General features: G+C 36.7%; 1 protein-coding gene across 10 annotated transcripts in view; it reads left to right on the top strand.

The window, feature by feature from the left end:
- Window positions 1-26,525, top strand: part of MCTP1 (multiple C2 and transmembrane domain containing 1) — a 471,427-nt gene that overhangs the window by 225,268 nt on the left and 219,634 nt on the right. For all 10 annotated transcript variants that reach the window (XM_036020549.1, XM_036020547.1, XM_036020545.1 and 7 more), the window contains exons 3-5: window positions 11,451-11,593; window positions 22,567-22,646; window positions 25,882-25,993. In XM_036020549.1, coding sequence (XP_035876442.1) covers window positions 11,451-11,593; window positions 22,567-22,646; window positions 25,882-25,993 — 335 coding nt within the window. The remainder of the gene's footprint in view (window positions 1-11,450; window positions 11,594-22,566; window positions 22,647-25,881; window positions 25,994-26,525) is intronic.

Below are 26,525 nucleotides of genomic sequence, written 5' to 3'. Positions count from 1 at the left end.
ACTAGAGGTTTCTTTAGCTCCTAGAGTCCATTCTCAGGTCCTTCCCATGTGACCTCTTCCATTTTTTTTTGTTATTGTTGTTGTTTTTAAAGATTTTATTTATCTATTTGTAGACAGGGGAAAGGATGCGAGAAAGGGAGAGAATAGCAATGTGTGGTTGCTTTTAGCACGCCCCCAACTGGGGACCTGGCCAGCAACTCAGGCATGTGCCCTGACTGGGAATTGAACCAGTGACCCTTTGGCTCACAGGTCAGCTCTCAATCCACTGAGCCACACCAGCCAAGGCCCCCCTTCCATTTTCAAAGTAGCAACAGCATGTCACATCCTCCTCATGCTTCAAATCTGACTCTCTTTTCTATTACCAGGAAGAGGAAATTTAGGTCTACTTTGACAGTCCCACTTTTGATGAACTCAAAGTCAACCCATTAGTAACATTAATTACATCTGCAAAATCCCCTTTGTCATTCAAATAGCATAACCACAGGCATGACATCTCATCACTCATAGGCCAGGGATGGGAACAAGAAATCTTGGGGGTACCTTTTTGAAGGCACAGTAGGAAAGACATTTACCACCAGCTCCCAGTAATAGCTCTCTCATTATGTTTGTGGCAAGCCATCAACATTAATAAATTCTCATTGCCTTAAATATGATACTTTAATGGCAAATGTTCGGTGTCAAATCTCATTTGATGGTAATACAGACATCAACAGGAGTCATAGCAGATTCTGGAAATAATTTATATTTAATTACATTGTATTATATAGAACATTTAACACTAAATTTTAAAAGATGTGGTGTAGGCATAAAGAGAAGTGTAAAAATTCAGTTATTTTACACGCACTACTAACCTTTAGGTTGGCTTTGTCCAAAGATTTTAGACCAGCTAGTCTTAAATTTAGAAATTACTTTGAATAATTTCAGAAAACAATAGACCTGCTCTTTTATAATTTGCCCGTTGAGTACATTCTGTTTTTTAGGCTTTGGTATACTCTCTATTCAAAGACTGATCATTTAACCTCAGACAATGCAATCTTAAACTATTTTTATCTATTTAATCACTTACTGTCCTATTTTAACTCACTTAAAGAAAAATCCAGGTCCTTACCCAAGACCTGTAGATTCCCACGTGACCTCTCATCCCACCAAGCTCTGACTTTGTCTCCTTCCACTCACTTTCTGGGTCGCTCACCCCATCCACACTCGCATTCTTCAGGGCCTCTGTACTTCTGCTCCTTCTGCCTGAAATTTGCTTTGGGCCCCTTTCTTTTTCTGTGGGTGAGGCTTCCCCTCCTCACCCTATACAAAATAGCAGGCCCTCTGACCTTTACCTGAGGTTTTGTGTTTCTTTGTGCCCCCATCACCACATGGCATGTCATCTAGCTCTTTATTGGCTCCTTACGTGTTTCCCTACACTAGAACAAAAGCTCCTGGAGAGTAGGGGGTTTGTTTTATGTTCTGCTGAAACCCCAGTGCCTAGCACATATTAGATACCTGGTAAATGTGGTTGAACACATGGAATGTATTTCAGAAAAGGAAAAATATACCAGTTAGAGAATTCACTCACTCTGTAAACTAGCACAAATCTTGTATTGAGAAGGAGCCTCATTTTCTTTTAAAAAGTAGCAGCATGTTAATGGGAAAGAAAAAGTAGGGAGTTGGCAAGAAGGCAGAAGGCAAGCAAGAGTGAGTCATTGGGAGATGTAGGGCTTAGTTTGACACTGCAGTTTTTCTTAACCTACCAATGCCGGCCACTGGCTTTCCCACAGCCCACTAGAGAGTTGGGGGGAGTGCTGTGTTGAAGACAGGAACAAGAACTCACAACACCTACCACTATTCCACACGCTGTCTTTTCTTCTATCAGTGACGACATGCTTTAGCAGGATAATTGCAAGTTTTGAAGTCACTTGTCACATTAAACACTTATTAACTGTTTTTAGCATAAGGGGCAAAGGTTTTTTTTCATTGTTCCTCAAGTATTTTAGTTACATTGTAGGTGTTAACATTTCCCTTTGCTTATCTTTTTCACTTGCTTATAAAACTTATATAACTATTGAATATATAAAATAATACTGTAATTGAATAAAAGCCTTTAATTAATACTCCAGGGACATAGAGGTAACTGTAATCATTCTTTGAAGCTTATATTTTGAAAAGAACAAAAGCATTATTAATTACTTACTTGTAGAAACATATCCTTTAAATATTCTCTCATTGAAACACAGTGGAGATGATTGTCAGCTTACTGTACCTTTCTTTTAGTGACCTCAGTCGTACCACGCATTGGTGACTGAGTACATTAAGGACCACACATGCGTGGAAGGGGGTGCCTGTGAAACAGGGACTAGCTGTTTTCTTATAGCTCTAAAGGTCCAGAGGAGGCAGGTTGGCTCTATAACACACATATTATAACAGACCTGTCCCAGATAAAAGACTGTATCACGCAGTGTTGTATTCAATAAATACTGAATTTAATTTTGAAGTGCCAACTTGGAGGTATTTGAACTGCCTCTGCATTCCATCTTCATGGCCACCTGTTTTCTGTCCCTTTTGTAGCTGAGATTTTTGTATTCAGTGAAAGACTGGATGACATTTCTTCTAATTCTAAGATTTTATGTTTTTACAAGACTATCAGTCATCACTCTGTTTCAAAGAGAAACTATTGCTGAATGGGAAGATGAACAACATGCATAATATGACTTTTTAAAATTTTTGTTGCTGTTGTTAAAATAAGTAAAATTAAAAAATAGAAACTTTTAAATGTCACTAAATTCTAATAAAATGCTAAAGTAATATATAGCTATTATAAATCCTTAGAATTGCATTTTTTATTATTAGCTCTTTGTAAAGAATCACTATTTGAATAAACTATGATCACTTGATGGGATATTTCATAAACTGGATTTTAAAAGTATTTTTAAAGACTAAATATCAATGAAGTTTTTTAAGGCCTTCATTCATGCATTTTAAAAATTATTTGTACCAAATAATGTAATCATAGTGTGATTTGCATTAATTTTTGTATTGGTTAAAATAAATAATTCTGAACAGATAAATGTTGTCTACCAATGATCTAATAACATGATAGACTTTTCCATCTTGCTTTCATCATAATATAGAATGGACCAGTGATGGAGGGTAGGGCCCCAGCTCTGCTTTTTATGGTCATTGAGACCCAACTTATTTTGCCCTTCTAGTGATACAATCTCCTGCTTGGTCCTCAAAGTCTTTTCTCTTCGGCCTGTGGATGATAAAATAAGAGCCACGCATGTGAGGTTTTTCATGTGCCAGGCTTAGAATTGACACACACCCTCTCCTGGGTTTATGTTCAGTTGACCAGAATGCAGCCACATGGCCGCTCCTAATTTTAAAGGAGTCTGGGAGATGTAGACCAGCTATGTGCCTGGGAAGAAAAAAGCATAGTTATTGCCAAGGACCAACAGCCCTGGCTACAATCTGCCTTTCTAGTCACCAAATATCTGGGTCACTCTTCTTCCTGAACATAGAACAGATTCGCCCAAAGTCCCATATGGTCGTTGTATCTAGCTCTAAGTCCAGGATCTCTAACTAGAAGGAAATCCTTTATCAGGTCCAAATGTGGTTCTTGTAGCTCAGTGAATTATGAATCTGCCTGCCACTTTGCCATACACATTCAATATATAATGACCACAAGGAAGCATGGGAGACAGAGCAGTTGCTTGTCCATAGCAATTTTGAAATCCCCACTTACTTGGACCACTTACTTGAAAGACAGGGAAAATTTCTTGGTTAGAACTCTACTATTTGGGAAGAATCCCCTTGCCCATTGTTCTCTGAGGCAACTGGCTCCACCATCTGAGAAGTTCTTTCCTATCTATTATCACCCTCTGTAGTCGTATCTGAAACAGGTGGGGGGAGCTGCCCTCGTTGGGCATATATGGCCTTCATGCTCTGGTTCCTGCTGGCACATGATCAAAGACCTCAGCCAGCTAAGTTCCTTTTCTCGAAATGCCTAGTAGGCTTCTGTGTGCCAATAGTGTCACACCCAATGTTGGTTCTTAGATGTACTCCTCAAACATGATTTATTCCTTTGCTCCTTCTTTTCAGCATAATGGCAGATACCTTAAGACCAACATGCTTTGGTGGAAGGTTGATCTGACCTTGGCCTCTAAGCTGTTTTAATGACTTTCTGTTGTCCAAAGGCTTTTTAAATCTTATTTTCTATTATTTGGGATTTGAAAACAGCTTTTCCAATTTTTTACTCCATTTTATTTTTTATATGGAAATTACCCTATTTTCACCTAGACTCATTGCTTTCTTATGATTACTTACTGAAGGCAACCAATTTTAGAAATGGCACACTTCTCCACCATCCCCTAAAGCCTAGGTTCAAGAGCAGGCAGTCTGTCTTCAGGTTGTCCCAGGAACACTTTTACCAAATATTCACTTTGGCCTATCAAGGCTGCCCAGACTCCCAATGTTACCTGGCTTCGGTTCCATTCAGAGACTCCAGACTTCTGGCCCTCAGTGTTGGGGAAAAGGAGAGAGGATTGTTTATGGAAGGATGTCACGGGCAGGGCCTGAAAGTGGGAAACAGCTCTGCTCACATTCCATTGGCCAGAACCCAGTCTTCAGTCACATGGCCACACCTCAGGAAAAGGTCTTGAAAGTGTGGTTTAGCTCCTTGCCTATGAAGAAGAGGAAAACACAGATATCAGTGAAGGTAGCAGTTTTAGCCATAATTTCCCTGTACATATAAAAAATAGCCTCCCTTCTATACATTTTACGCAAAAATAGGACAGTTTTCACTGTACATTAAGTATATCTATTTATTAGACATACAACATAATAATAGAAGAGATGTCCCAAGCCTATTCACTCACCTTTATCCTGGTATGGTTTCTAGTTGATTGTTCTGAATAAATCCAATCAACCAATTAAGTAAAAACAATAAGCAGATTGCTACTAAAATGAGATTTTTTAAAAAAAGCATTTTGTAAAACTAGGGCAGATTGGCCATTTTTAGGAATTACAATGAATGTCAATTTCCACAATTTGGGTAAGTAGCAATGGCAAAATGCTTACTATTCTAGAAGGTATAGCATAACACTTGTGATATTAAGCTTTATGTATTTCAGACTCAGTATTTGAGAATAAAATTCAAATGAGATTCTTACAATCATAGTGAATAAGAGTGAGGGAGAAAGAGTCAGAAATAAAGAGTGTACAATTTAAACACTGGTGACTTTACAAGTTTCTGTTACTTGGAGATGATACACGCAGTCACTCAGCCAACATTGGTTGATTGTGCATGATAATCCAGTGGTTGTTGCCAGACACCAGGGACCAGAAGTAAACAACAAGGCTTGAATGTGGCAGGTGCCACTTACTGTAGAGGAGGTTGGGCCACATAAGAGAAGAACCTAGGAACGTCCATGGCATGGGATGACTCAGGAAAGCTATCCAAGCAGCGAGGAGGCTTGGGTTTAGCAGTGAAGGAGGACGGAGGGTGGTGAAGGACGTTCAAAGCGAAGGGAGCTGGACACAGGCAGCTCAGCCTTGGGGAGAAGTCATGCATGTGAGGTGCTGTGTCCTATAGAAGAGGGGTCTGGTGAAAGGTGAGTCTGAAGAATTGGTAGCAGACCACAGATTGTATGACATCCTCAAGAGTTTGAACTTTATTCTGGAATCTGTGAAAAAGCAATGAGGAATTTTGGAGCAAGGGAGTAACATCAGATTTTTCTGTCAGAAAAGTATCCAAGCATAGATTTTGGAGAATGAATTGGGGTGGAGAGGACTAAAAGCAGGGAAGCAAGTTTTTTTTTTCCTCACAAATTGAGCGTCTGAATTTGCTAAAAAATGTATTATTTAATTACCATGCATTTGTGATGCATTTTAATCATATTGTAATATAATTGTCTTAAAATTCTTTCAGTTAATGATGGTAATCCATCAACTAGTCATAAAATGATTTTCATTGTTATTACTTATAGTTTTGATTGACAAAAAGGATTTGCTTTTTAAGGTTGAGATAACGTTTTTTAGTGGGTGTATTCTATGGGACTCATTTTTTCACATATATTGTATGATACTTCCTTGTGCTAATATTTATAATTATTTATAGGCTATTTTTCTTAATTTAAGAAATAGAATTGCTATCTCTATATAACTAGGAATGAGAAATCTGAAAATAGTCATTATTTTTCTTCTATATATTTATATATTCTTAAATGATTAAAGAAAGTAGTTAAATAGTAAATGTTACCTCAACTGAAATTAATTATACAGCATATACATATGACATATATGTAATTTTTTCTTGTGTATTCTAAACCTTGCATTTTAAAAAATATGCCAAAATATTACTCATAAAATCAATAGTCTCTGTCATATGCACCGTCTCTGTTTTGTGTCTCTGGAAGTGCCTTCTCAAAGAGAGAAACTTAATTACCTTAGTTCTATTCTGCATTTTACCACAGCATTATTTTTAATTCATCTATGTGCTATATGATGGCAACATCATTAACTAGAAATTTTAAACTGACTGGAATATTCATATTCCTCATTATGGAAAAACTATTACTTTGCTTTTATTTTATTACATTAAGCCATGTGTGATTATATATCTCTTGCTTTTGAATTTTCATATATTTAGTCTTTTAGCCCATGTAATATTTCCAGTGCTGGGACTTAAAAATCTCCAACAAAAAATGAGGAAGGCATGGAAGAACTTAAGGAAATGATTTTAACATATAAATATGGTACCTGTTTTGAAGATTTTAAAAGTATTAGTGGAAATTAATTTACATTAAGACAATCTGTTGCTCTGAGTATGTTTTGAACATCACTTTTTTTTACAAGCCTCTTTCTAGTATGGACGAAATTACACAAAATTGCCTTCTTTGTTGCATTTGAATAGTAAAGGTTACTTCAGATATTTGTAGAAAAATTGGGTACCTTCAGGAAGATCCAGCTTAAATTTGAGTTCTTTTTAACTGACCACACATATTATTTAGGGTCACTTCTCTCTTTTCTTTTGTTCTCTTTTTTTTCCTTCTTTCTCTTGCTTTCCTGTGTCTGAATATGGAGCAGAGGTACAGTGACCACCAGACCTTAAAGGTGTGTTAAGACCAAAAATGAAGTGGGAAACTCCATAGAATATAACAGAATTTACTATAGAGCAGTTTACTCACAGGGATGGAGTGTGGGGGTGGACAGACAGCACTGGCAGTCCTGCACAGGTTATTCTTCACTGAAAGGCAGTTGCTACAGTAAATATTTTTACAGTACAGCTGAACTACTACTGATTGACGAGACAAAGGGACAAAGAATGCAGCAGAGCCAGGAGCATACCACCCGATGGTATTGTGGTAGATAATTGCTTAGTGCTGATGCTAACACCAGTGTGATATTTACTTCCACTGTTATGTATTCCTGGCTGTTAACTGAGAGGAATCTTTATGATTGCATTGTGTAGGCTTATGGAACACAGCTAATCATTAGCTACAGAACCTGTATGTACTGGCTAGGACCAGTGAGGCCAAAGTTAATTCGAGAATATAGAAAGTGTAGGGCTTGTAAAGATGGAATCAGTTTGTTCACATCAACATCTGTACATTTTCCTTCTCCTTCTATACAGAATCTGAGTTTGCAAATTCACATCTTTTTTTATTAGGATTTAGCATTATTGAAAACTACAGGTCTCTGAAGTAGGAGCAGCTAATTATTTTCATTGTATAATAGATTTGGAATAAGGTAGATTTAAACTTGTTAACCAGGAGGCTTATTTATTCTGAGAATGAAAACCAAGAGACTCAGTATTATACAGCTGTTTACGTTTTAAATATCTATGATACAATTTGAAGGGGAGAGAGGCTGCCATCTGGTGTTTGCCGTGCTCATTGCTGCACAGAAGGGGACCCCTTCAAAGTTTGGTTCTGCTGGACTTTAATTAAAGGCTGACTGACCAATGACGTGTAATGTTGAAGTGCTCGTTGGTGGCCTGACTCTGAAAAAGATCGAACATGGCAGTGGGGACATGTTATCCTTTACTACACAAGAAGATATACAAACCATGAACTTAAAAAAAAAACACACAATATGATCTTAGGGTACAGATATAAACAATGGATGGTTTAAAATTGTTGAAGAATGTAATTAACAATTATAAAATAATTAATAGTGTTTACAAATAAATTCTGAAGTTAATGCAATATGATAAAATGGATGTTGAAAGATTGCTCTCAAATATGTCATTGATAGCAAAGTGAAGAGCTAACACTTCTTACTTTCCTCTCCTGTTTATTTACCCTGTTTTCATTTCATTATCACCATAAAAATGTTTTAATGAGGGTCATGACCCAGCTAATGATAATAAAGCACAAGAAAATGCCTGAGAACCTGTGTGCAGCAGAGGTGCCTTAACTTTGAATTGCAGAATTTAATAAGTGTTAGTGCCATCTTGTGGTTGAATGCAATATTGCAACAAAACAGCACAGACACATGAATTAACAGTTTTTTAATTTTTTTTGAAACAACTAAACCTTTTTTTGGTATAATATATTTAATAAAGATTAACTACATGTTAGTGGCTTATATTTGTTGGGGGTTTTCATTATAATAAAATTCCCGGATTTCACTGGAAAGTCTATTGTAATGAAAGAATCTCCAAAACATGTGAGCTTTTATTATCTGTGAAATATAATAGGGTAGCACTTTCCAAAGTCACATTGGGGAATAGCTTTCGAAATATGTACTTAAGAAAAGTAGGCCCTATCATCAAAGAAGTCTCATGCCATACCCTTGTATTGGAGAGTCCATTCTCTTATTTAAAGGCTATAGAAAATGAAATCTGTTTGATTTTTCTTTAAACCAGCATTTTTCAAATATGCTTGACCAAAGAACACTTTTTTAAAAAGCAAGTAATACCTATTAATATTATTATATAATAACTAGCTGAAATAAACTTGAAAAACACTTCCAAACATAAAAGATTAGATACAAATTTTTTACTGACTCTAAATTAAAAGTGTCTTCAGTTCTCTATGTTGGAATCACAAGCTGGAAGTTTTGAACCGTTAAGGACTCTAAGTCACCAAAGGTCACCTAAATTAATAAATTGAAAACAATTCAAATTTTCTTAAAAAAATTGGACTACTAACATATTATTAAATCTTAATGATAGTACCCAGAGGACTAATCAATGGTTGCAAAGAGAGAAGTGTAGCAGATTTTACCCAGTGAACTCAGAATAAAGTGAGGAAAGCCAGGCACTAACTCCCATGAGTGGGCTTGTGAGTCTGGTTGTCCCTGTAGTGGTGACTATGATATTTGCTAACGTGTTTGGTCTCTCCAATCCAGGTCACCCCATGGCCAAATCTACACATTTGTAAAATATTTTACCATCAAAACGTGTTTTCAAAGTCCCTAAAAACAGCTTTTCTCTTTTTCTTATACAAATTTGTGAGACCTTCAATTCACCCTTAGGCCGACCCTTGTTAGGTGGATTATTTCTCCAGCCTGTTGGGCATCTACTGCCTTGGATGGCATCATGGATATGACAGAATGTTGATTCTGTACTAAGCACTGAAGATTTTTAAAAATAGTGACGAAAAGAGCTCTGGTATTATGGAGCTTATTATATTTTCACAGGTGGTAGCAATTACATGGATGATTTTCAAAGTGAAAGGCAATAACTTGATCTAAGGCTTCACTGGGAAAATACAAATGATGGATTTTAATATCCCTCAATGTGTGTGTTACAATGCTCAGTGTCCAGGGTCCGCAGCCCTAACTGGAAACCACTAAGTTAAAAATAGTCATTTTAAATATTAAACATTTTGGTTGCATTGAGCCCCTAGAGAACATATTATAACAGGCTATTATGTACTAGTCTGCATTTGTATTTATAAATATTTTTAAAAGTTGGTACCATTATGATAAAATTAAACTATCCCAAGTAGGAATTTTACAATGAGAAATTTGTATCATTATTTTATTATACACGGTGTAGCCACACAAATCCAAGGCATTGTTTTTATTTGGAGAATGTGGGGAGTTTTGAGAGAGCCCCCAAGTGACTAAATAAGAAAAGCCACAACCTCTAAGGCAGTGGTGTTTATGTGTCGTTGAGGTGAGTGGTGAGGAGGGATACAGATTATGTGTCTAAGATCAGTATTGTGGTCGTAATGCCTAATATTTATATGGTGCTTTTCAGTTTTCATAGCCCCACTCACATTTTTAAATCATGTAGATATAGTTATCAACTATAACTTCAGTGGAAAAAACTGAAACAAATCAAACACAATTTTATTATAAGAGCCTTGTATAAAGAATTATTTCCTGAGGATGAAGGTTGTCACGCATTGGAATGATTTACCTGGGACATCACTGATACTCCTTCTCTAGGAATTATTAATAACAACATTGACTCCTTACGTTGAGACGGCTCTTTTTCATCAGTCAGAATGGCAGAGATTGTATAATATACAGTGTCTGGCACAAGTAACACCCCTTTTTATTACAGAACCTTTTATTACAAAATAAGCATGTAATTCTGTAGTAAAACAATATTATACTCTAGCACACCATATGCCATTTTAGGTGAAATGTTCACATTAAAACTATAAATTATTACACCCGTATTATTTCCCCACCAACCACACTCAAGCAGGTGTTACTTGCCAGACCCTGTGTGTGGAGGTGTGTAAAGCCCTCCCTCTTGCAGGTGTAGTAGAAGAAGCACAAGCACTCAAGTCAAACATCCTTGCTAGGATCCTAACTCCACCTCTTGCCAGCTGTTGTCCATAAGCAACTTACCTGGCAGCTCTGATTTTTTATCACCTTTGGGAGGTTGGGCGGTATTAAAGGATAATATGAGGTATCCAGATTATTTCCTAAACATTTGTCACCTTCCCCCCATTCCTTCCTCTGAGACCTTCGTTCCTTCCTAACGTTCAAAACCGAACCTTCTGAGAGAGAATGTGGGACCAAGGATGAAATTGAAGCCCAGTTTGAGACTCATCTTTGCCTAATTAAACCCATTAGACTAGTATAAAATTTTAGCAACTTATCTAAGTCTAAAACTAGTTAAATCAGCCAAGATCATGGATCATCCTTTTTATAGTTAACCAGATGGTACCAAGAGAAATGTCAGATTAATCCCTACCATTTATAATATTAATTAAATGTACATATGCAGCATGCAATAGAGTTTTTAAAATACCAGGACAGGATAACAGTATTAAATACAGAAGGTTAATAATAATGATTGTTATTATTATACTAACATAATTTATTTTCACTTCAATATTCCAGGAAAAAATTAGGAAAAAACTCTTAACCCTATTTTCCATGTGATCAGTTTTGTTGAACTTTTATTCCTTGAATACTTTCTGGTGTTTGGATGAGTTGTTCTCTTCCCTCCATAGAAAGGCACAGTTAACATGAATTGATCTGCATTTCTTTAACAGGCACAAGTGATCCTTATGTGAAGTTTAAAATTGGAGGAAAAGAAGTTTTTAGAAGTAAAATAATATACAAGAACCTCAACCCGGTGTGGGAGGAGAAAGCTTCCATTCTTGTCGACCACCTCAGGGAGCCGCTGTACGTGAAGGTGAGCCAGAGTTTGGTTTTCTCTAACGCCATGTGTCATAAAAGTCCCTGCTTGATGGTTTTTGTCATGTCTCTCTGACAAGATTTTTCTCCAGAGATATATTCTGCCGTGCACAATTCTAGTCCATGAATGATGTGATTGAACATGAGATAGAGGGGAAGGGGAGTCAGGGGGAGCAGGCTTCTTCAGAACAGACCTGGTGCCAGTCATTTAGGAGTGTCATGAAGTCCATCACCTTCTGCTTTGTGCAGTCCACTGATTTGTGCACTTTGAGGACGTATGAAAACCAGTCTCCATAGGAGCTAGCAACAAGGAAAGCTTACACAGAGCCCAGCCTTTCTGATTAATAATTCTGTCAGGAGACCTACCAGTCCGGATTGCAAACAAAATGCTTTACCTGGAAAATGAGAAGGGTTAAGATAATAGCGGGAGAAATATTCCTGTCTCTGTTATATTATCAAAGATGAAAAAAATTATTTTCTCTAGTTTGATGTAGTTTTTAAAGAAGAATTTAAGGAAAAGATTACACCCCTAACTCCTTGCCTTGTTTTCATACTTGACTTTCCTTTAATCCATATCTCTAGGTCGTATATTCTTTTTGGCTCCTGTGTTCTGAGGACCCATTCAGTGACTAAGCCTTTTTCCCCTATTACCACATCACACACCCCATCTTTTTTCTAAATTGTTGCAACTGGCACATGAAGCAAAAATCTCACATAATTTTTTCAGAAGTCTCTGAGCACCCTCTTTCTCCTCAACTTTTCAAATGTATTGCTTCCTGTTATTTCTCTTCTCCACAGAAAGGGGGGGAGACAAGATTTTATTAAAATAGTAGCATGATAGTTTATAAGATCGATGGAAAGAGAATTTCCTAAGTCTATAGTTGATAAGTTTCTAGAATTCATTATGGGGAGAATAGACCTGTCTTCACATAAGATATAGTCTTAAGTGTACTTTGGTTAGAGGAAATCAATTCAATACAATAGTGAACATAATGTGTGATTGCATAAGAATTATTAACATGAGCATATTCATCACCAACCCACCTTTCTCTGAAGAGAAGACCTGCGGGGTCAGAGATGTTTCTCCTGCTTCTCACTTATGGAAAGAAAGAAATATTTACATAAGAAAAAAGTATGTACCTTCACAATAAAGAACTGAGTAGGGGATGAAAAAAGAATTTTAAAAAGACAAGTGGGATGTAAAGGAAATTTTCTTTCAAGGGAATTTTAGGAGAGATCAATTAAGCAGCTGCAATCATGAAGAAAATGGATGGGAAGGGAAAGCAGGTATGAATAAGGACACCTGGGCCATTTGGATGTCATTTAGTGTCCCTTCAAGAAAAATCAGGGAAGGAAAGGGAGGGTTTTTTTATTTTCTTTTTTTTATTTTAATTGTTGTTCAAGTACAGTTTTCTGCCTTTTACTCCTATCCCAGCCCGCCCCCCAGCCCTCCCCACCTCCCTCCCATTTCTACTCCTCCTTGTTTCTATCCATGTATCTCCCATACTTGTTCCTGCAAACCCTTCCTCTTTTCCCCTGAAACTCCCTCCCCTCTCCCCTCTGGTCACTGTCAACCTGTTCTCTATTTCAATGTCTTTGGTTATATTTTGCTTGTTTGTTTTGTTGTTTAGGTTCCTGTTAAAGGTGAGATCGTATGGTATTTGTCTTTCACTGCCTGGCTTATTTCACTTAGCATAATGTTTTCTAGTTCCATTCATGCTGTCGAGAAGGATAGGGGCTCCTTCTTTCTTTCTGCTGCATAGTATTCCATTGTGTAAATGTACCACAGCTTTTTGATCCACTCATCTATTGATGGGCACTTAGGTTGCTTCCAACACTTGGCTATTGTAAATTGTGCTGCTATGAACATTGGGATGCATAGGTTCTTTTGGATTGGTGTTTCAGGGTTCTTAGGATATAATCCTAGCAGTGGAACTGCTGGGTCAAAAGGCAGATCCATTTTTAGTTTTCTGAGAAAATTCCATACTGTTTTCCACAGTGGTTATACCAATTTGCAATCCCACCAGCAATGCACTAGGGTTCCCTTTTCTCCACAACCTCTCCAACACTTGTTGTTTGTTGCTTTGTTTACGATGGCCATTCTGACTGGTGTGAAGTGGTATCTCATTGTGGTTTTAATTTGCATCTCTCTGATAGCTAGCAATACTGAGCATTTTTTCATGTGTGTCTGGATCCTCTGTATGTCCTCCTTGGAGAAGTGTCTGTTCAAGTCCTTTGCCCATTTTTAATTGGATTGCTTGTCTTTTTAGAGTGGAATTGTATGAGTTCTTTATATATTTTGGAGATTAAACTCTTGTCTGAGGTATCATTAGCAAATATGTTTGTGCATACAGTTGGTTCTCTTTTTATTTTAATACTGTTTTCTTTAGCCGTGCAGAAGCTTTTTATTTTGATGAGATTCCATTTGTTTTTTCTTTCCTTTATGTCCCTTGCTGTAGGGGACATATCAGTGCTGTGTGAAATATCTGAGAGTTTCCCACCTATGTTCTCCTCTAGGATTTTAATGGTGTCACGGCCTATGTTTAAATCTTTTATCCACTTTGAATTTATTTTTGTGTGTGGTGTAAGTTGGTGCTCAAGTTTCATTTTTTTGCACGTAGCTGTCCAGTTTTCCCAACACCATTGTTGAAGAGGCTATTTTTACTTCATTTTATGTTGCTTCCCCCTTTGTCAAATATTAATTGACCATAGAGACTTGGGTTTATTTCTGGGCTCTCTGTTCTGTTCCGTTGGTCTATGCGCCTGTTTTTATGCCAGTACCAGTCTGTTTGATTACAGTGGTCTTGTAATACAGTTTGGTATCAGGTATTGTGATCCCTCCTACTTTGCTCTTCTTTCTCAAAATTGCCACAGCTATTTGGGGTCATTTATGGTTCCATATAAATTTTTGAAGTGTTTGTTCTATATCTGTGAAATATGCCATTGGTACTTTAATAGATATTGCATTGAATCTGTAAATTGCTTTGGATAGTATGGACATTTTGATGATGTTAATTCTTCCAGTCCATGAACACAGTATATATTTCCATTTGTTTGTGTCTTCCTTGATTTCTTTTTTCAGTGTTGTGTAGTTTTCTGAGTGCAGGTCTTTTACATCCTTGGTTAGGTTTATTCCTAGGTATTTTATTTTTCTTGTTGCTATATTGAGTGGGATTTTTTTTTCTTGATTTCTGCTTCTGCTGTTTTATTGTTGGTATAAAAAATACCTTTGATTTCTGGATATCAACTTTGTATCCTGCTGTTTTACTAAATTCATTTATTAGTTCGAGCAGTTTTTTGGCAGAGTCTATAGGATTTTCTATGTACACTATCATGTCATCTGCAAACAATGACAGTTTTGTTTCCTCCTTTCTGATTTGGATGCCTTTTATTTCCTTTTCTTGTCTGATCACCGTGGCTAAACCTTCCAATACTATGTTGAATAGAAGTGGTAAAAGTGGACAACCTTGTCTTGTTCCTGATCTTAGTGGAAAAGATTTTAATTTTTGCCCATTGAGTATGATGTTGGCTGTAGGTCTCTCACATATGGCCTTTATTGAGGAATGCTCCTTCTATTCCCACTTTGCTGAGTGTTTTTATCATAAATGGGTGCTATACCTTATCAAATGCTTTTTCTGCATCTATTGATATGATCATGTGATTTTTGTCTTTGGTTTTGTTTAGGTGATGTATTATATTTATTGATTTGTGAATATTGTACCCACTTGGTCATGGTGTATGATCTTTTTAATGTATTGTTGGATGTGGTCTGCCAATATTTTGTTGAGGATTTTAGCATCTATGTTCATCAGCAATACTGGCCAAAGCTTTCTTTCTTTGTTGTGTCTTCATCTGGTTTTGGGATTATAATGATGCTGGCTTCATAAAAAGAGTTTGGGAGTCTTCCATCATTCTGGATTTTTTTGAGTAATCTGTGAAGGATAGGGGTTAGCTCTTCCTTAAATGCTTTATAGAATTCTCCTGTGAAACCATCCAGCCCAGGGCTTTTGTATGTTGGGAGTTTTTTTATTACTGCTTCAATTTCATTTGCTGTTATTGGTCTGTTCAGGCTTTCTGCTTCTTCTTCATTGAGTTTTGGAAGATTGTATTTTTCTAGAAATTTGTGCATTTCATTTGGTTTTCAAATTTCTTGGCACACAGTTCTTCATAGTAATTTCTTACAATCCTTTGTATTCCTGTGGTATCAGTTGTAATCTCTCCTCTCTCATTTCTGATTGTGTTTATTTTGGTTCTCTCTCTTTTTTCCTCGATGAGCCTGCTTAAAGGCTTGTCGATTTTGTTTATCTTTTCAAAGAACCAGCTCCTGGGTTCATTGATCCTTAGAATTGTGCTTTTAGTCTCTCTGTCATTTAATTCTGCTCTGATCTTGGTTATTTCCTTCCTTCTACTTGTTCTGGGTGAAAAGGGAGTTACTTTTATATTCATTTGTGTGGATCTGTTTCTTTAATGGGATATCTCTCTATGAAAGATGATGTGGAGCACTGGTCCTTACAAGGGTTACAAATGAACTGCCCCAAGTACACTAGATATTGTTTGGGTTCTTTAGCTTTTGTTATGTGTTCAAGAATGAGTATTAATCTATGTAAAAATCGAAATGTCAAAATGCATATTTTAAAAGGGATATCTTAATTGGTTCAAAACCAAACAAAATAATGGAAAATTTTTTGGTTTGGTTTGAGAGAGCAAGGATATATATAACAGATGTGCTTGGACTGCACATGAAGACAGTGACACTGCATGCAGGTGGGTGACACCCTGTGAGCAAAGAAGCTGGCAGAGGAAACCCATGGGTTGTTTGGGTCTGTCTTCCCACCACCCTGAGTGTTGGGGCACAGCAGTAAGCAGCTACAGCTTCACTCCTGCCACCCAGAAGATGCTTAGTGAGTTACAAAAGGTTTTGCATTAAATAGAAATGAGACTGGCCTCTCAAAGACGAATATAACACAAAATGACAGTATTTTATTTTGTGTATTACTTTATGCTTTTTAATATGCTTTGATATTTTTCATTTGATTTTCATTTTATATTAATTGCATAGGGCTTCTTTTGAAAAAAAAACAACTCTTTTTCCATTTTTTTTTGTTACCCACTTTTACCTAATCTTGCACACACAAAAACCTAACTAAAATGCATTGGTAGAAATGATATTTTAAGTTACTAGAATTACATGAAAATGCATTATTTTATTTACTCTACACAGCCTTGTGTGATTGACTGACTTGATTTTAATATTATAACCACAGCCTCCACGAAGGAGATTAATCATGCCTCAAAGATTTCTTAGGGACTAACCAAAACTGTAGTGACAGATAATATGAAAATGTATCCATGAGCTAGATAGATAGTTAGAAAATATTAAGGAGTACCCCGTCATCTCTAGTTAAAGGAAAAAGAAGTCGATGTACATAGACCCTGTTATTCGATTTCTGTCAATGTAAAGGTTACCGAGGGAAACAAAATCCCATTCTGAACAAAGTTATAAAATCATAATGAAGTTGCAGTGCTTCTACCATTTCTAGTAAAAACAGATACTTTTCAAAAAAATATCCTGGAACTGCCATTTTTCAAGACTGCACAAAATAAATAAGAATGTACTTTGCAATTGGTTGGCATGCCTTCACAGGAAGGGCAGGAGGGAAAACAAGTCTGGAGGAGCGGGCTGGGAAATGCTGATAATGAGGTGGGAGGAGAAGAGGGAGTTAGAATGCAGCACTTTGTAGTGAGCCGCAAGTCGCTGGAGCCCACTCTGTGTCCTCAGGGACGCTCTGGCACACGTCTGAAACAACAGGGTACATTCGGCATCCATTTCCACTGAATTGAATTAAAATTCTCCATTATCATTTCACTAACAGTGATATGTAAGGTACACAGTGAAAACCCAGAGTTGCAGTGGAAGAGACAGAAATAATATAAAGAGGAAAATGTTCATATAAATTGTTGCTTGTTTGGCCTTATCATGAGCTTGAAATCTGGGTATTAAATTGGAATGCTTTTTGACATAATAGAAAGATTTTGAGAATTAGCAAGACAATTCAGTTAGGGGCCATGTTACTAAGATTGTCACTTTAACAAAATGGAAAGTTTCTTAAACAATGCATATCGATTCAAGCTTCAGATAGAAAGTAAAAAAGGTACTTTATGCTTGGTTCAAGTTAAAAAAAAAAGACCAAATTACTGTTTTAATCTAAAATTATTCCTCAGTAGGTTTTAAGGTCTCTAAAAAGATGTTATATACCCATTATCCTCAACCCTAGCTGTACATTAGGATTATCCAGAAAGCTTTAAAGAACCTAGATGTCCAAGTCTCTCTCCTAAAGATTGTGATTCAGGACCTGGGAGATAGAGTCCACACTTCTGTATTTTCAAAACACAGTAGTTAATTCTGAGGCACTGCTTGGGTAGAGAGTTTATTTCTAGACATTTAAATGGAAACTGAATAGTTGGAATGCAAATAGGTTCGCAGCCATAACTCATAGAGCAACCTAATAAAATTACTCCCAAGTTAAATGATGTTTGTATTATCTTAGATATGTTTTTCTGTGTGGTTCAAAAACAGTTCCTAAATACATGAATCAAGAATTTCAATTACTTTAGATTTTAAAAAATCGATAGGAAAACAAAACAAAGATGAAAAGCATGACTGTACTTTGTACTTGCTTTTGCTTCATTGGGAAAGACACTGCAGGGCTGCTGAGTCTTGGGACGGAATCTACAGTTGCGTCATCACAACAATAGCTACTGCTCACTGAGCGCTGCGCTGTGTTCTCCAGCTGCTTAATGCACATGATCCTGACACTGACCCTACAAGTAACTGCTGTCATCTCCTGTGTCATTATTTTTTACTTTTATTACATTTATTAGGGTGACATTGGTTAATAAAATTATGTAGGTTTCAAGTGCAATTCTGTGATACGTCATCTGTATATTGCATTTGTGTGTTCACCATCCAAAGTTGAGTCTCCCCTGTCACCATATATTCGACCCCTTTCACCCTGTTCTACCCCTCACTCCTGCACTGTGTCTTGGTAACCACTGTACTATTGTCTGTACCTATTTCCTCTCCTCTGCATAGGTGAATGAGATTCAGAGAGATTAAGATTGCTATGTCCACTCAGCAATTCTGCAAAATAGCTTCTATTTTGCACTATAGCTGATTAATTGCAATGGCCACAGTTAGGTTTTGTGTTGTTTCTTTGCTTTACAATGTCAGTTCTGTGATTTAGAGTTTAATGATTCTTTTATAATGAAATGGTTATTTTGAAGCTGCCTGGGTATGCAAATGGGACATGGATATATTTTCTGAGTAGAATTTTATATTTTGGATCATATTGTTTGGCCTGGATACCTTTCCACTTCCTATTCTCATTATGTGTCCTCACTTCATTCAAATGCCATCTTCTCTTACATCAATAGCAGTTCCCATTATCCCATACCCTGAGATATTTTTCTCCACAGCACTATGACTACCTAACACATATTTGTTTATTGTCTGTATCTTTCCCTTCTATGTAAGCCCCAAGAAATAAAGGCTTTGTTTTGTTCACTGCTGTATTTCCAGTGCCTAGCACAGTACTTGGCAAGTTATATGGACTCACCAAATATTTTTGCAATAAATTCATGAATAAAAATATGAATCATTCAAACTGCCTAATTACAATTCCCCTGAAGTCACAATTACGTAGCGATATTTCAGTCATTTGAGCTAACATATCCCCATTTTTGCTGAAACTAGTGTGAGTTATTTTCTGTTACTTACATCCAAAAGCATTTAAATTGATCCACTCTCTAATGCATTGATTAGGATAACATATTTGTTGTTCTAAACTGATTTGAGAATGAAGAGAATTGTTTCTGAGTCCCCAAGCAACTTCTACCTGATGTGACCTTGTGTTTCCAGCACAATGGAGTGGGGGTTTGAAATTAAGGATCCCATGTAATTGTCTACATTCAAATGTCAAATGCTTCACCAAGAGTGGGTGCCCAGGTGATGGTTTTTAAATTTTTGAAGTTTAGTACAACAAGATTTTGTTCTGACCTCTTTCAATCCTGGAATTTTAGGGACAGGAACAAACCTTTTAAACTTTGGGTTCCTTATCTGAAATATGGAAACAATACCTTGTTCACTGAGTTGTGTAAGAATTAAATTAAAAAATCTGTGTCATGTATTTAGCACAGTGCCTAACATATCATAAATATAGACAACAACATTAACCAGAGTGAGCTGTGCATGTTGCTATTGTAGCAGGGGTCCCTCCCCCTTTTATTATTTTTCTCTGCTGTGCATTTTTGAAGTTCCACCGAGAGCAATGCTCCCTCTGACTAGTAGTGTGTAGAGCTTGAAACCAAGTAGCATATCTAGTAATTTCATTAACAAATCGATTTTGATGTTTCCATTCTGTCCCGCATCAATGCCTTCGCTGATGACCAGGAATTGAGAACTAAAATAAATGTCTAGCATCAGGATAGTAGGAAAGACTCTAATTATAAGAGTAAAGAGAGTTTAAAAGTAAAAAAAAAAAAAGTTGAGTCACCCAGGTGGGTCGTCTAGCCTAATAAATGCACTGGGTTTACAGCTCTTCACTGCACGTGTATGGATGTACCCCAGGTGTTTTCGTTGATTATATGTCACTATAGTCTCCCCCAAATTTTAAGCCTTAAGGTAGTACAGTTAGAAGAGATTGCACAAGAGAATTTCTCTAATCTGTGGTGTAAATTTTATGTTGCAAAATACACTACTGCAGCCACTTGCAAATACCTAGGTGTCAGTAGGAAAGATGCCCACAATACTCACGTGATATGCCATTGAGCGAAGACTAAAGTTCCAGAATGCGACTGATCAGGGAGGCTATTTGTTGTAGGAATGCTGCACTTTCTACAACAAATGTACTCCTGCAAGGCTGTATGTAAATCAAGTGACTGTAGATTGAATAATTTAAGAGGTATTAGAGGAACTTATTACTTAAATAAATCCCCTTATGACTCTTCAAATCTAAGAATCTTTTTATAATGAAATGTATTTATCTTTTTGTTTTAACATTGATTTTTTTACATGTTAAATTTGTTTAAATTGAAGTACACCTGCACTAGAGAAAAAACAGTAACTGATTCAGGGCTGCTGTATATATTGTTCCTTCTGCTTCTAGCTTTCTAACAGTGTGCTGAGAATTGGGCATAGGAGCACTGGGCTATGGGATCTCTCAGGCCAATGGATTCCCACATCCTGGAGACCTAATGGCCTGGCTTGTCCTTTCAAGAGAGAGCTTACCTATTTAGGCTCATATACTCCAGTATATGAGCATATGAGTTTCTGTTTGAAAGGGCAAAGAAACACAGCTCCAAACTTCATCTACTAGCATTTTTTTCCATCTTGAAAATTTCTCTGACCTTCTCTGTTCTGTGTTTCTTTTCAGACCCTGTTGTTTTCTTTACATCACTTATCAAGATGTGTAATTACACATCACCTGTGCACCTCCTTGTTTAACACGTGTCTCCCTCGCTGTACTGTAAACATGGACAACGTCAGTTTGCTCACCACTGTTCACTCAGTGCCTCGCACATTGTTTGACACATGATAAGTCCCTGATCAATCTTGGCTGAGGGAATGAACAAGAAAAACTTAGTAAATGGATGAAAGTTAGCCAACTCCCATTTACTTAGAGATTTTTTTTAGAAAAGGCCCTAACTGATCTGGCTCTGAGCTAGCTCTTCAATCCCATTCTACTCTCCATCTTTCTCAATCTGCTTTAACCACACTGGCTTCTTAATAATTATCCTTGAACGTGCTAATTGCTTGCTGTTTCCTCCACCTAGAGCACAGGTGGCAAACACAAGGCCCACAGGCCAAATCTGGCCCTCCACCTTCTTTTATCCAGCCTAGCACCTTGTTTCTACCCACTGGCAATGCTGAACTCCTTGTACCTAGTTAAGGAATAGTTACATTTATACAGTCTTAAAATTACATTGGGCCCTTTGAAAGCAACCATGAGGCTGATGTGGACCCCGATGAAAATGAGTTTGACACCCCTAACCTAGAGTGTTCTTTCCATACTAACATGGCTTAATCTTTCTCATCACTGGGGTCTCTGTATGAACACACTTCCTCCCAGAGGCCTTCCTGAACTCTCTGTCTGAAATAGCAGCTCCCACCATGATATTTGTCTCCACAGTGTCCATCACTAAACTGTACATGTCCATTTTGGTATTTATCCCTAAATGGGGATAAGTCAGGGCCATTGTCTGCCTTATTCACTGTAGTATGAATAAGAAGAAGGAAAGGCACAGAGGAGATACTGGCAAATTGTTCTGACAGAAGAGAGAAATGCATCCTCTCTTTTCTTGTCCTTTGTTGTTGTTAATCACATTAACATTATCCCCTAGTCATTGCTTGTGACAATAAGCATGTAACTTAACTTAATGTAACATCACAAAATGCTTTAATCATAATATTTCAGTTTTCACTTGCTTGTATCTTTAAATGGCATTATGCCATAATATCATAGAATTTGTCTTCTATGACCTGAGAAATATGAAGAACCTGGAATGATATTCTCATCATCTTTAGTTCGGGATGAAAGACATATTTGTTTAATTTCTTGCCAACTCACTCACCTTCCAGTGATGCTGATGCCCTTGTATTGTATGGGAAACTCTTCAAAGTCTGTGTTTCCCACATTTTTGATGACCTACTATATTTTATTTGATTTTATTCATCTTTCTTAAAGTTCTATTTGGTATAAATCAATATTTTCAAGTTGGATATTAAACACCATTTTTTAATGTTTTCTGACACATGTTTTATCACACTTTACAAAAACAAATACTATTTAAAAAATAAATGTTAGAAAACTTTATTGTTTTGATGATATAGACAAAAGCAAATGTTGTATCAAGATATTTGTATTTAAAGCTTATTTTGGAATTATTTATAATAATGTCTTTTTGGCTTCTTAGGTATTTGACTATGATTTTGGACTACAGGATGACTTTATGGGCTCAGCCTTTCTGGATCTCACACAGCTGGAGTTAAACAGGTGATTTCTGAACTGTTGTAAAATCACTACACCTCGTTGGGCAGATGGGCCAGTATGATGGACAGTGTCAACAGGTCTGGATTCTAGGTGCTGTTCTATCATGTGTGGTTGTGAACCTTTGTGCTAGGCAGTCCTTCTGAAGTACAGCGTTCATGTTTACCCAAAGGAAATAATAGCATCTCCCCTGACTATGTCATTCAACAACTATTTAACAGAAAAATTCTTGAATGCCTGCTTTCCCCTGGTACAGTGCTAAGTAAAGGAATCTAGAGATAAGAGACACATTCCTTGTTCTCATATTGCTTGTCTGGTTGTAATGAGGCATCAAGATTATGCCTGTTAGTCATACTTATTAACTTAAGAACCAGGCCACTATATGGGAAATAAAACATGTGCACTTTGCTTCAAATACAGCAACTCTCTTATCACCTGAGCCAAAATAGAGTGAGTCTAATTGTGCCATTACCAGTAATCCTGGGTTACCAAGGAATGCCTGTGGAATGGAGGCAGACTGGTCATATTTGCTCAGTTACAGTAGCTTACCATTGCTTGACTAGTTGTAAAGTTATATTTTTACTACTAATATTAATTATTTCTTGCACCTAATTATGGGCTTGTATTTTTTCAAAGTGCATTTCCACATAGAAGCTAAGAATTGATTAATACTACAGAAGGAAAAATAGGCTTGAAAAGGGTCCAGTGCTGCTGGAATGGGTGGCAAAGGGAGCTGTAAAATCTCCTTTGGTGGTTTGCGTTAGGTGCTGCTGCTGCATCACGTGTCAGAAATAGTGGAAAGCAGTATAATGGGCCAGATTACTACTCTACATTTCTACAAATGCAGATGAGCAGGGGAATATAAATTGTAGAGCCCCTTATGTGTTATAGTCAACTAAGTTTGAGCACAGTGTCTGCTTTTGGTCTTCCAAAGGTCATTTTTACCTCAAAATGGACAAAAAGGGCCTGTACTCCCTTCGTGTCCTTCATTGCAACCATAGTGCAGGGTGACCTAAAGATAGAACCCAGCTGAAGGCTGGTTCCCCACCTCACCACAGTGGGAGGAAGTGCCCTAGATGGTGTTGCTTATAGTCTATTATCGTAAAACTAAGCTCCAGCTAGAATGGGCTGTGCTGTCCTTCTGTCAAGTCCACATTATATTTTCCATAGGCTTATGCATAAGGCTATGCAAACTACTGGACTTACTCACAGAGCACAATTTTTTCTTCTTCTCTGTTAAAGATAAATTATTGCAAAAAATAACTAAATGGAAAAATATGGGATAATTAAGAAAATATATACAAGCATTTGGTGTTCATGTTGCCACATTACTTATTTTACATATTAACTAACCATTCCCTTTCCCCCAAGCTACTTTTTAAAATCACATACTATTTTAAAAAATTATGTATCTGTAATTATGCCATTAAATTCCATGTACAAATTACATATCTATAATTATGCCATTAAATTCCATCTCTCAGGATGTAAGAAAAGGGATTATAATAGTAGTCATATAAATACTTATGCTACTATATAATGCATTAAGGGATCTCTTTGAAAGAAAATAATAAATGTCCTAAAGCAACTGCAAAAGTCCTTAAATCTTTATCATGTAATCATTATAGAAATATAATGAAGATTTTTCTATTAATTTTTATGTATAATGATTATAGGAAAACAAGTTGTGATCCCCCTCCACACAAACACACATACAATATAATTCTTAATATATTGCATATTGTTAAAATAAAAGGAACAAGTTGTTATTATATGACCATAATGATTAGTTGTAACTAAAATAACATTGGAACAATTTGCTTCACAGCTATTATAACACATATTTTATCTAACAGGCTACTTATTTTCAGTTAAAGCCCCTGATATCAGAAAACTTCATATTTTTAATAACATCATTCCTTCACTTTCATATAATTAGGATTATATGAAAGAGTTTTCTACTATTATAATAACTTAGTATTAAAAAGAAACTAAGGCTCTCAACCCTGGCCATATGAGAAAATCATTTGGGAAGCTTTATAAATATATAGGTTTCCAGACCCCACCCTGATGGATCTATAGTGACAGCCAGAGTCCTTATGGGCAGAATTCAGGACTGTGCAATTTTTAAAAAACTCTCCAGTTGATTCTGATGTACGACCAGGACCAAAAGTTCTCATTTGGACCAACTTACCCTACCCAACCTTCCTCCCAGTGTGAGACTCCAACTGGATCGTTTCCTAACAGTTAAGGTCAGTGAAGACAAGGATCTTATCTTTGGCCTTTGGTTTTTACCCAGAAACTAGCCTAGTGTGTCGCTTTTGATATGTTATTAATACATGTTCTGTGAATGAAATTAATGAATTAGGTGACTAAACAAGCAAAGGAACATTACTAATTTGCCAGCATTTCAAGCTTCAAATTTAGTGCCAAACTTCATAGTCCCTTAGATTTATGGAGGGCATGAATCCCTATTTGTTAAATATTAATTAAAATATGGAAACAAGCTATCACTATGCATTGTCTATTGAATGTATAATTTGCTTACTTTCTAAAAGTCATTGTGGGTAATGAGTAATTTATCTCTTCCTCAGAGATACATAATTCCAAAATCTTCTAAATATTGATCAAATTATTGATTTCCTTGCATTTCTGATTCTAAAAATTGTTCAGACATAGGTTTAGACAACCCAAAAATAGGAGCACTGTTATAAGTATTGGAATTTCTTTTAAGTAATTATACATTGTTTTTAAAGTGTATCTGTAATACATATTAAATAAATTATATTTTTCATTTTTCTCTTCTCCCACTCATTTTTTTACTCTATATGATATTCCTGATTAAAAAAAAATCTTAAATAACCAAAAGGAAGCTAGTGGTCAATAAGTGCCCCTATTTAGTTGTTGGAGTCAAATTTACAGAAAATAGCCGCCATTCATTCTTCGTGTTCAGAGACCACAGAGCAGGTGCGTATAGGTTTCTCCATGCTGCTGTGGGTGTTTGGCCTTTCAGGTAACCCTGGGGCTTTTCCTGAGCCCCACGAGGGACTGAAACTTTTCCAGTGAATCTAAGTGCACCCAGTTGGCCCATGACTATTGGATAACTTAATTCATTGATGAAACTTTAATAACAACAAAAATTGTAACAGGAGTGTATAGGAACACAAAAGTGTTCATATAAAGTGTATTTTTGGCTTATTCATTGAATAATTGTTCAAAATATTAATATTTTTCCACACAGGCCCACAGATGTGACTCTGACACTGAAAGATCCCCACTATCCTGACCATGACCTTGGAGCCATTTTGCTCTCAGTCATCCTCACACCTAAGGAAGGAGAGCACAGGGATGTGGTAAGTCCCTCCACAGCCTTGTAGGGCTGCTTTCTTGCCCTCAGACTCACTCTCAGATGTGCACTCAGACACTGTCAGGATGTTGTGAGCCTTCTCTGAGCCCAGAGGTCATAACAAAGAGAAGGAGCCTGTGGAAACCTGGTCTGTTCTTTGTTTCTGAGAGTGTCCTGTGTATCACTAGGCCTGTATATCTTTTTAACTCACATTTCCTGCTCTATACTCCAGATCAGAACCTCTGTTGTAAAAGAGGAAACACATTTGCATCTTTTATTATAATTTTATTTCCCAATTTCTGACCTGTTATATTGTAGACAAAGAACAGTGTTCATTCAGGGAATACATTTATTAATTTAATATTTGGAATTTTATACTAAGGTATCCAGACCTTAGTATTTTGACTATAGTGTCAAGTGTACCTTAACAAAGAAAATGAAGTGAATTATAACAGAGTTTGTGCTTTCTGGAACTTGCTGAATAAGTGAGCGCCTTTCATCTTTCTGGCGGGCTGCCATCCCAGCGTTACTCATTTTCC

This window comes from Phyllostomus discolor, chromosome 3, assembly GCF_004126475.2.
Source record: "Phyllostomus discolor isolate MPI-MPIP mPhyDis1 chromosome 3, mPhyDis1.pri.v3, whole genome shotgun sequence".
NCBI classification, from domain to species: Eukaryota; Metazoa; Chordata; class Mammalia; order Chiroptera; family Phyllostomidae; genus Phyllostomus; species Phyllostomus discolor.
This window is presented reverse-complemented; position numbering and strand designations above follow the sequence as displayed.